The sequence below is a fragment of the Oryctolagus cuniculus genome, chromosome 11 (genome assembly GCF_964237555.1).
Source record: "Oryctolagus cuniculus chromosome 11, mOryCun1.1, whole genome shotgun sequence".
Lineage (NCBI taxonomy): Eukaryota > Metazoa > Chordata > Mammalia > Lagomorpha > Leporidae > Oryctolagus > Oryctolagus cuniculus.
In genome coordinates this window covers 59,043,458-59,052,277 of record NC_091442.1, presented here as the reverse complement: position 1 = coordinate 59,052,277, position 8,820 = coordinate 59,043,458, and the positions used below count along the sequence as shown (strand labels likewise).

The window sequence follows — 8,820 nt, the reverse complement described above, 5'->3', positions numbered from 1 at the left end:
GCTCCCCGCGGCCTCCCTCCCCAACTCCAACTCGCTTTATTTACGATCTTAGCCATTTTCCACTTGTGTCCCCTGAATGTCTTGCCACCCTTGCCAGGGGTGGGCTGGGGGCGGGACGGGCATCCCCAGGACTCCCCCCGCTCCCCAGCAGACGCCCTCAACCATACCTCATGCTGGTTGCCGAAGCCTGGGGTGTCTGTCTGGGTCCTTATTCACTCATGGCCCCTTTTCATCCCTGTCTCTCTGTCTTGCTTCCCAACCCTCCGTTCCTAAACCATTTCAAGGCTTCCAAATGACCATTATTGGTGAGAAGGATTGTGCAGCTTTTAGTTTTCAGTTTTGTTTTCAAAGCCAAAGGGCCTTGCGATGCCCCCTCTTGCCCACCCCCCACTCACACCCTGTCCCCCCCTCTACGACAATCAATGTGACCTCTCTTAAGGGCTGCAGCCCCCACCCCCACCCTGCTGGTTCTGCAAAGCTTGTCCCCCAACTTCAATTCTCTCTCCTCGGATCTTCCCATTCCACCCCCTCTCATCTTGGTGCTGGGAACTAGGTGGGGGGCGGGGGTGGGAGGAAGGGGAGTGGGAGAAGGGTCCTCTTCCGGGCCAAGACTCCCGGGTGTCAGTCGTGTTCTCCTTTGTCACTGCTTGGCGATGACAGGAAAAATCGGAGTGCTTGTCAGGAGCCCCCTTGTTTGCTAGGTGAGATTTCGGGGAGCTCTCTGCTCCCTGCCGCCTCCTTGGCACTCTGTCGGCAGTGCTTGGGGAGGCTGTGGGGCGTCCCTGGGCCCTTGTCATGTGACCGTGAGGGGGCCTGGGGGCGAGTGGCCTCCTCTCCATATGCCAAAGGAAATCCCACCCCACCCCACCCCCGGGCTCCTCAGCCCCTAGTGTCTTTTGAAGCATTTTGACCATTCTCATGGCCACTGCATATTTATTTTAATGTTACGATTTTTTTTAATCTCTGACTTAAATGGGTGTGGAGAAGTAAAACAGGCAGAATGCCCCCCAATCTGCAGGGGGAGGGTGGGGAGGGAGCCTCTCCCTACTTCAGCCTCCCTCTGCCCCTCCCCCCGCAGCTCTAAAGCACTTGCTTCAAGGAATAAGCACTTTTGTGGAAAGGCCTGTTTTGAGTGAGGAGCCTGGGAGCAGCCCCAGGTCCCTGCAAAGGAGACAGAGCGAGGGCTACATAGGAGACAGGGAAACAGAGGTGTGAATCAGAGGGCGAGACAAAAAGAGCCAGTTTTTAGTTTCTGACTTTTGGGGGGATGTCTCTGCATGGGCGGTGGCTTTGCTAGGGTTGTGTTCTATCCTTCAGAAAAACAAAAAGGCACAAACTGTGGGTCCTGGGATGGACCAACAGACCCAGGTCACTGCCACTGTCCAGCTGAGACTGATGGGCCACCTCCCCCGCCCGTGGCCCGCTGAGCCATAGGACTGCTGAAAACCACTGAATGTACAGCCCAGGGCGGGGAGGGGGGGGTACAGCTGGGGTGGGGGGGCTTCTCCTTTGTTTGGTGCTGTGGGGGGTGGGAGAGTTGATAGAGGGACTGCCACCCCACGACCCCACTAGACTTGTGTTCCCCGGGGTGGAGGGGCTGAGGGGGGTCTCCCTCCCTCTCCAGCCCCAGCCATGCCCCTCTTCCTTCCTCACCCCTGTCCGTCTTGACTGTAAGTCCAGCTCACCTTTGCCTTCAATATGTAACCAAAGGAAAACTCAATACTGTTTCCACCGCTGTCACCCGCCCACTGCCCACTGAGCACCTTCCTGCTCCCTGGACTGGAAGGGGAGAAGAGGCTGGGGGTAGGGTGGGCGAGGCCAGAGTGAACGGTTCTACAGCTGTAATCCCCAAACCTCCTCCGGGGCCTGGAGAGATGGGCTTGGGGCCAGGCTGGCAGGACTTGGAGTGGGCACACTCTGTATCTTATGCACTGAGTGTTTCTTCGTCCTAATGGCTCCAGTGACTGGACTCCAGCGGAGGGGCCTCTTCCTCCTTCCCCTCAGCCACTTCTCACCCCCTCCCTACGCCCAGTGTTCATCCCCACCTCCCCTTCCAACCGCAAAGGAAAATAGCCTTACAGACCCTAGCCCGGAAACCCTACTCCTGGGGCCAGCCAGTGCGGCCCCATCCCACCTAGCTTGAAACCCTACCTTTTAAGGAGGGCCAGGAGCAAAGCAGCCCCTTCCCCTCTAATCGTGGTGGCTCCTGCCCTCCTTGGCCTTGCCCTAAGTTGGGCAGGGGCAGAGGTAAGGAATCTTTGAGGACCAAGCCCCATGGTCTGGGAAGAGGGAGGTGGAGAGGAAAGGCTCTGACGTGGGGACTCCCTCCTCCCGACCCAACCCCTAGAGTAGCGACCAAATGCAGAGACGGGAGGAAGCCGGGGTGGGGAGGTCTGCTCTCTGAATTACTTGAAGGTACTGACTCCGAGGCTGCTGTTGCCCACTTAGGTGTGAGGGGGACACTGTCACTGCATTTGGGAGGGCAGATGGTGGCGGGTGACATAGGATCTGCCCCTGGCCCTTTCCCTGGGGAACCCAGAAGCCTGAGTTTGCCCCCAGGGAAGTTGGGGAGAGCCTTCCCTCCCATCTCCATCCCTCACTCTGGGCACCCTCTCCAATTGCACTAAAGTAGCTGTTGTGCCAGTCTTACCCCCATGCCGGAGGGGGGGGTCCTCTGCTTCCAGTCCCCCCTCCCCCCACCTCCGCTCCCATCCCGGACAATCTCCTTGTTCCCTTCGTATTCTTGGATAACTCAGCTTTGTATGTGTGTGTTAGGGGGTGGGGTGGGTTCCAGCTGGAGTGGGTTTGGCAGGGGTTCGGGAAGGGCTAAAGGAAAGATGGAGGATGAAGTCTCCTGCCCCCTTCCCCAGCTCCAAGCTCCAGAAGCCTGGCGGGGAGGTGCCTACTCTCGCTGCCGTGTGTCTTGCAGATGTGCCAAAATTGGGGGGGATGGGAAGGGGGTGCCTGGCAGAGCAGCCCCCAGGGTGGCTCTCTCAAAGCAATACAGTTCCCCTGCCTAGGGGATGGCAAGACAGGGGAGAGGGTTGGGGGGGACCTGGGGGGGTCCCCATGTACAGCTGTGTATATTCAGGGGTGTTCTCTGTCTGGTACCCGCTGTGGGCATCTATGTGTGTGTGAACCTCCCCTTCCCCACGCCCTGCATGACCTGTGATGCTGCAGACACCACCGTCCTGTGTGCAGGTGTGTGCTGGGGGCACAGAGGGGCACGCTCGTGTCCTGCCGCACCCTCCACCTGTGACCCATGTACTCGGTTGTAGGAAGTAAAGAGAACTGAGCACAAGTCACTGGTTCTAGTTGAATCTTTCTAAGCAATGTTGTTCCCACTCCTGCCCTTATCCCTGCCCCGGATCCACCTGTGGTGCTAGTGCTGGGGTCGGGGGTGTTGAATGCTGGTGGGCAGCAATAAAGGGCAGATCTGCCCAGATGCCTGCAGCCCCAGGGTGCTGAGGACAGCAGGAACAAGTGGGGACCTCGGTGCATTCGCCCCTCCTCTCCCCCTCCTCCCTGGGCTAAAGCACAATGCTCTCCCGCAGACTGATGTACCCTGCACCCTCCAGGCCCCTGCTCATGTCCTCCCCTAACCTGCTTCAAGCCCTCCCACCACAACCTGGTTTTCTATGCTGTTTTGGTGCAAGTACAACTGTCGTAGTCATGGCTTTGGGATGGGTTCTGTTTATTAAAATCCTGTTGCTCCTACTGGCCCTGTGTCCCGCCTCCATTCCTGTGGCTGGGGGGAAGGAGGGGCAGCCTGGACCCCTTCCCACTGGCCCCCCACCCATCCCCCCCGTCAGTCACCAGAGACCAGGGGCAATAGCTGCTCCTCCAGCAAGGCTATGGTGAGCATGAGGCTGCCCCCCAGCAGCAGCCCCAGCCCCTGCAGGAGCACGTGGTGTGTAGGAAGGGGCTCGGGAGGGCGCAGCAGGACCGGGAGCTGGAAGGAAAGAAGACTAAGTCAGACTGCTGACCTTGCCTTTGGCCTCTCAGCATGAGAAGAGGGGCAGCAGCCCCCCACCCCAACACTTCAGGCCCTTGTTTCTCTTAGGGGCTTGTGGTCCACACCCTGCTAGGACCCTGTGCTCAGTTGAGGTGGGGGACTGATGATTCCCCATCTTCCACTCCGCCCCCTCCCCACTTCCCTTGGTTTCTCTGCCCTACCCCACACCTCTCACCATGTCCACGAGTGCCACATAGAGGAAGACCCCGGCAGTGACCCCAAACACCCAGGGAGTGAGGGGGACAGGGCCCAAGCTGAGCCCCACCCCCAGGGCTGCACCCCCTAGTCCTAGGGCTCCAGAAACGAGGCTCAGCAGCAGCAGCCGCCGAAAAGACAGCCCTGCCCGGAGCAGCATTGCAAAGTCACCTGCAGGAGAAAGAGGACAGCGTGCGAGGGAATGAGCCAGCCAGCGCTGCCCCTCTCCCCCTTGGGGGGGTCTCTCCTTCCACCCCACTTGTGCATTCCTACCAAGTTCGTGGGGCAACTCATGGCAGAAGACTGCGAGGGTGGTGCTGAGGCCACTGGAGAAGCCATCAGAGAAGGCAGCCCCTGGGATTGGCGGGATCGGAGGTCATCAGGTCAGAAGGGGTGTCTGCATTCCCACTCTGGTCCTCTCGTCCTGCTCTTCCTGGCAGCCTTTTCTTGGCTCCAGCCGACAACCAGGAGCCCCGGCCTCCCCTGGGCCCTGCCTCCCGCCACTCCCTCCCCTCACACCTATGGCCAGCCCGTCAGTGAGGTTGTGCAGACCATCTCCCAGGAGGACCATCCACGTGATACTGGCGCCACTGCCACCCTGGCACCCGTGGCTGTGGCCTTGGTGCCCGATGGGGGCCGGGGCTGCTGAGGGCTGGCTGTCCCGCTCCCTCTGGCCCTGAGCCCCTGGCTCTGCAGGGAGAAGGATGAGGACAGGTGTTGGTGGCTGTCTGTGAGGACCGGGAGCTGGAGGGCACCCTGCATTTCTTCCTGGAGTTACCTGGAGCTGCCTGTAGGGGCTGAAGGGCCCTCCCACAGCCATCTTCTGGGTCCAGGTGTGGTGCTCTGACATCCCTCCGCCTTGGCCTGCAGCATCTCTGAAACAGGAGGTAACCCTCCTGGTGGAGGAAGCAGCAGAGCCGGGCACACAGGGGGGACCCAGCCACCAGCTGGGTGAACGAACACCTGGTTGTCCCACCTCTGGCACCTGGGGATGTTCTTTGATCTCTGCCCTCTTCTCAGGTTGGGATCTGCCTGTGTCTTGTTGACTTGAACTTGGGAGAGGAGGCCATTTGGCCAGAAGTCCTGACTCTATACAAAGGAGCCCCTACCCACCCTGTTGGTTGCTGCACAGTCACACACACATCAGAGGACCAAGAGCACACACTGACCCTCGCCTCCTGGCTTGTTTGGTCAGTTCTTAGCTAGGACTCTGGTCTCTGCAGGAAGAGGAGAAAAGGGTGTCACTCACTGTCTTGAGTCCTCGGTGCCGCAAAATCCCTAGCATGTTCTCCAGCACGAAGAGCAGGAGCAGGCCTCCCAGCACTGACAGCCCTGGACCCAGGTCCTCCTCTGGGCGCCCACCAGCTCCTGTGTGCCACCCTCCTCGTGCCTGACGGAGGTCAGAGAAGCCCCTGGAAGCCCCTGCGCCGGCCACACACACAGACACCCCTTCCACATGGGAGGTGGCAGGCCATCACTTCCACCCTGCCCCAAGGCAGCTGAGGGTCAAAGCCAAGGGCTGGTGAGGGGGGATGTGGGAGTGACGGGGGGAGGGGCCCCGTCCTGTGGCTGGGAATCCCTCGGATCCATGGCCAGCTGCCACTGGAGGCAGGGGTACAGGAAGGGTCCTCACGTACATGTGGCAGCAGGTGTAGCAGTGCATCCCCACAAAGAGTGCCCACGGCCAGGGCCCCCAGGAAGCCGAGCAGGGGCCGCAACAGACGAGGTCCCAGGAGCCGCAGCAGCAGCAGGGAGAGGGGAGCAGGGAGGCTGAGCAGCAGGACTGCCAGGCCACTGTGAAGCAGGGCTGGGAGAGCCAGGGCCTGGGTTAGGCCAGGGCTGCAGGGAGAGGCCCAGAGGCAAGCTAGGGCAGGGGTGTGCTGTGAGGAGATGGGGACCCCAGTGGGGCCCATTCTTCCCCAAGACTCAGGGTGCTGCCCACCCACTCTCACCCACTGACCAGACAGTAGATCCGCCGAGGGTGTTGGGGCTGGGGCTTGGGTGCAGACGCGGCTGTCAATCTGATAAAGCAGAGCTGGGCACAGCAGAGCAAACTGATGAGGAGTCAGAGGAGCAGCGGGGCTCAGACCAAAATTGACCAGCAGCTGGGAGCCATTCAGACACTGAGGGGGTTGAGCAGAGGGTCACGCACTGGGAATCCTTGGAACATGACGCAGATATTTAAAGCCTGTCCTTCCACTGTGGGGACCGTGATCATTTCACTGATGTGGTGATGGAGCTTGCGGGGCCACTAGAGCCCTCCTAGCCCCGTCACGTGTTCATGTGTTCAGGGCCTGGCAGCCTTGTCTGCTCTTTGATGTGTGTGGAGCAAGTTTGCTATCTTTCTGTATGAAGACGGCCATCCACTCCCCACAGGTCTCTCCAGGCAACCATCCCTGCGTCCTACCCTGGGCTGCTCTCTGGATCCTCTGTTTTGCCAAGTGTGGTCTCTAAACTGGGTCTTGGAGCCCTGGGGGTGGGTGCACCTGCTCTGAGTGCAGGAGGAACCTATTTCACTTCTAGAATGACATACCCCAAGACTATGCTGGGATTGGCTTTTGGTTGTTTGTTTTTTAAATAACTATACTGTTGCTGACTCTTTAAATATTTTAGGCCATCTAATCCCACAGCTCCTTCCTTTCTCTAGAAATCTCGACTCACATCCTCATTCAGATGGTCAGCCAGCGAGTGGTCTAGCATCAGAAGCCTGTGAAAGAGGTCCAGGCCCGAGGGGGCTGCTCCTGGGACCAGGTGGGGGTCCTTGGACTCCTTTGGGTCACCCCACCCTGAGGGACCCAGGGGCATCCCTGCCCAGACGTCCACACTCAGCTCGGGCTCCTGCGACCTGGAAGGGATGATGGGATAGCAGTCAGACTCATCCATGTGCTCTCAGGAACCCCCCAGAACAGGCTCCCCAGGAGGTCTGAGAATTGTTCATTTATGGGAGGGTTGTAGGAGTGCGAGAAAACAAACGGCGGACAGCTAAAAATGCTGAAAACCGGGAGCCAGCTCAGCTGGGAGACATGGAGCCTTGGAGCCAGCTCAGCTGGGAGACATGGAGCCTTGGGACTAAGGGTGAAGAATTTAAAGGGCCAGGGGCTTGGAAGAAGACAATTAGAAGGCGGCAAGAGGGGTCATGAGGGACACAGAGGAGATGGGTTCTGGAGAATGTGTAACTCCAAGGCTCTCAGGCAGCCAGGACTGGACAGTTGGAGACTGGGCTAAGCCCTGCCAAGTTGGGGGCTGTGGCATTTGGAGGCGGGGGTCAATACCTGTGTGTGGAATTGTCTCCAGCTGGGGGTGCCACCCGGCCGGGAGGCCCATGGTGTCCCAGGCGAAGCCCCTGAACTCGGCCTAGCCCCAGGCTGTGGAGAAGGCGTCCTAGGCCCCCTGCGGTCAGCGTCCCATTCTCTCCATAGAGGCCAAACAGCTGGGTGAGGTAATGGTTCTGCTCCTGCTCCGCAGGACCCAGGTTGGGGACTGAGCCCCCTACCCAGCCTGAGACCACCCCCACACACAGAGCAGCCAGCAGGTGACTCCCAGGGGGCCCCATCACTGAGGGGGATGGGCTGCAGGCTCCGGTTCCAGCGTCTATTCCCCCCGGAACATCCTGAGGACTGTGCCCTAGAAAAACAAGGGGGCCAGGGGGTGACGCTGGGGGACGTCACTCCTTGCACCTGCCCCCACCCTTGCCTTCTTCCCTCTCCACTGCCAGCTCCTCCACAGCTCTCCCCGTTCCCACAAGCACGCCCTTCAGATCTCCAATGCCCAGAGTCTCACCCCACTCGCACCGGGAGAGTAGTGACGTCGGCCTTGCTGTGGATATTAAGAGGTTCCGGCGTGAAGGAGGGGGAACCCAGGCTCAGCCTCCTTGTGCCCAGATGTCCAGGCGGAGCAGAGGCCACGTCATGCAGAGATGGACGCGGCCCCTCTTCCTAGCCCACCTGCCTTTGGGTGAGGCTGGGTGGAGCCAGTGTGGGAAGGTTCAAGTGGAAAGGAGTTAATGGTTCACTGGTCTCTGGGGTGGGGGTCAAAGGCCAGTCCGCTGGGCCCCTGAGCGTGAGGGGGGCGCTGCCCTCTGCCTCTGGGAAAGCCACATGGCTAAGACCCTGGGCCCAATGAGGTTTTTGTCCCCGTAATTTTCACCCCGCCTCCATGCCAGTTAGCACCAGATTAGTCTTTTCCTGCATACATGCAGATTCCTACCCTACCTACCTTGCATCTGGCACTGGACTTCCTCTCCAACCCCATCCCTGAATTCCCTGGGGAAGCTGGGCCCAGGTGTCCCTAAGCTCCGGAGAGGGGGAAGAGACACGAAGTTCCCCAGCCCAGCAAAAGGAGGAGCCAGTGCTCTGGAAATTCATGACCCAGAAAAGGGAGGCCCTGTGGGGAGAGGAGCTGCGTATGTGGGCTCCCCTCAGATGTCTGACGTGGAGCAAAGTCTGATTGGGACGAGGGGGTCGAGGTTGGCATTACCTGGCAGCGGGAGGCAGCAGGCACGCCCAGAGCAAGGGGGACCCAGCCTTCCAGTGCAGGCGGGGCGGGCGGGCAAGGGTCACCTGCAGGGAGGGGGCAGGGGAGGGACAGTGCCTTAAAGGGGCAGGCCTGAT

At 60.0% G+C, this 8,820-nt stretch overlaps 1 protein-coding gene across 4 annotated transcripts; it reads right to left on the bottom strand.

Annotated features, from left to right (window-relative positions):
- Positions 1 to 3,677: 3,677 nt before the first annotated feature.
- SLC39A5 (solute carrier family 39 member 5) lies at positions 3,678 to 8,794 on the bottom strand. 4 transcript variants are annotated; one of them, XM_008256647.4, is made up of 12 exons: positions 8,687 to 8,794; positions 7,991 to 8,026; positions 7,483 to 7,834; positions 6,872 to 7,055; positions 6,171 to 6,333; positions 5,848 to 6,017; positions 5,460 to 5,600; positions 4,989 to 5,085; positions 4,730 to 4,900; positions 4,484 to 4,564; positions 4,184 to 4,381; positions 3,678 to 3,952 (listed from the first exon to the last, which is right to left on the bottom strand). In XM_008256647.4, exons 3-12 carry the CDS (start codon positions 7,761 to 7,763, stop codon positions 3,813 to 3,815), a joined length of 1,626 nt encoding a protein of 541 aa, XP_008254869.1. In that variant the 5' UTR covers positions 7,764 to 7,834; positions 7,991 to 8,026; positions 8,687 to 8,794; the 3' UTR covers positions 3,678 to 3,812. The 4 variants fall into 4 exon arrangements, with proteins under 4 accessions (XP_008254869.1, XP_017197427.1, XP_008254872.1 ...); XM_017341938.3 differs by having other exon boundaries at positions 4,191 to 4,381; positions 8,687 to 8,793; XM_008256650.4 differs by lacking the exon at positions 7,991 to 8,026 and having other exon boundaries at positions 8,687 to 8,784.
- Positions 8,795 to 8,820: the final 26 nt, after the last annotated feature.

Excerpts from the sequence above, each read along its gene's own strand:
- SLC39A5 (XM_008256647.4), bottom strand. The coding sequence starts at position 7,763 with ATGGGGCCCCCTGGGAGTCACCTGCTGGCTGCTCTGTGTGTGGGGGTG. Across the intron at positions 7,056-7,482 it reads GGAGACAATTCCACACACAG|GTCGCAGGAGCCCGAGCTGA; the intron begins GTATTGACCCCC and ends CATCCCTTCCAG. Across the intron at positions 5,601-5,847 it reads TGCTACACCTGCTGCCACAT|GCACGAGGAGGGTGGCACAC; the intron begins GTACGTGAGGAC and ends GACCTCCGTCAG.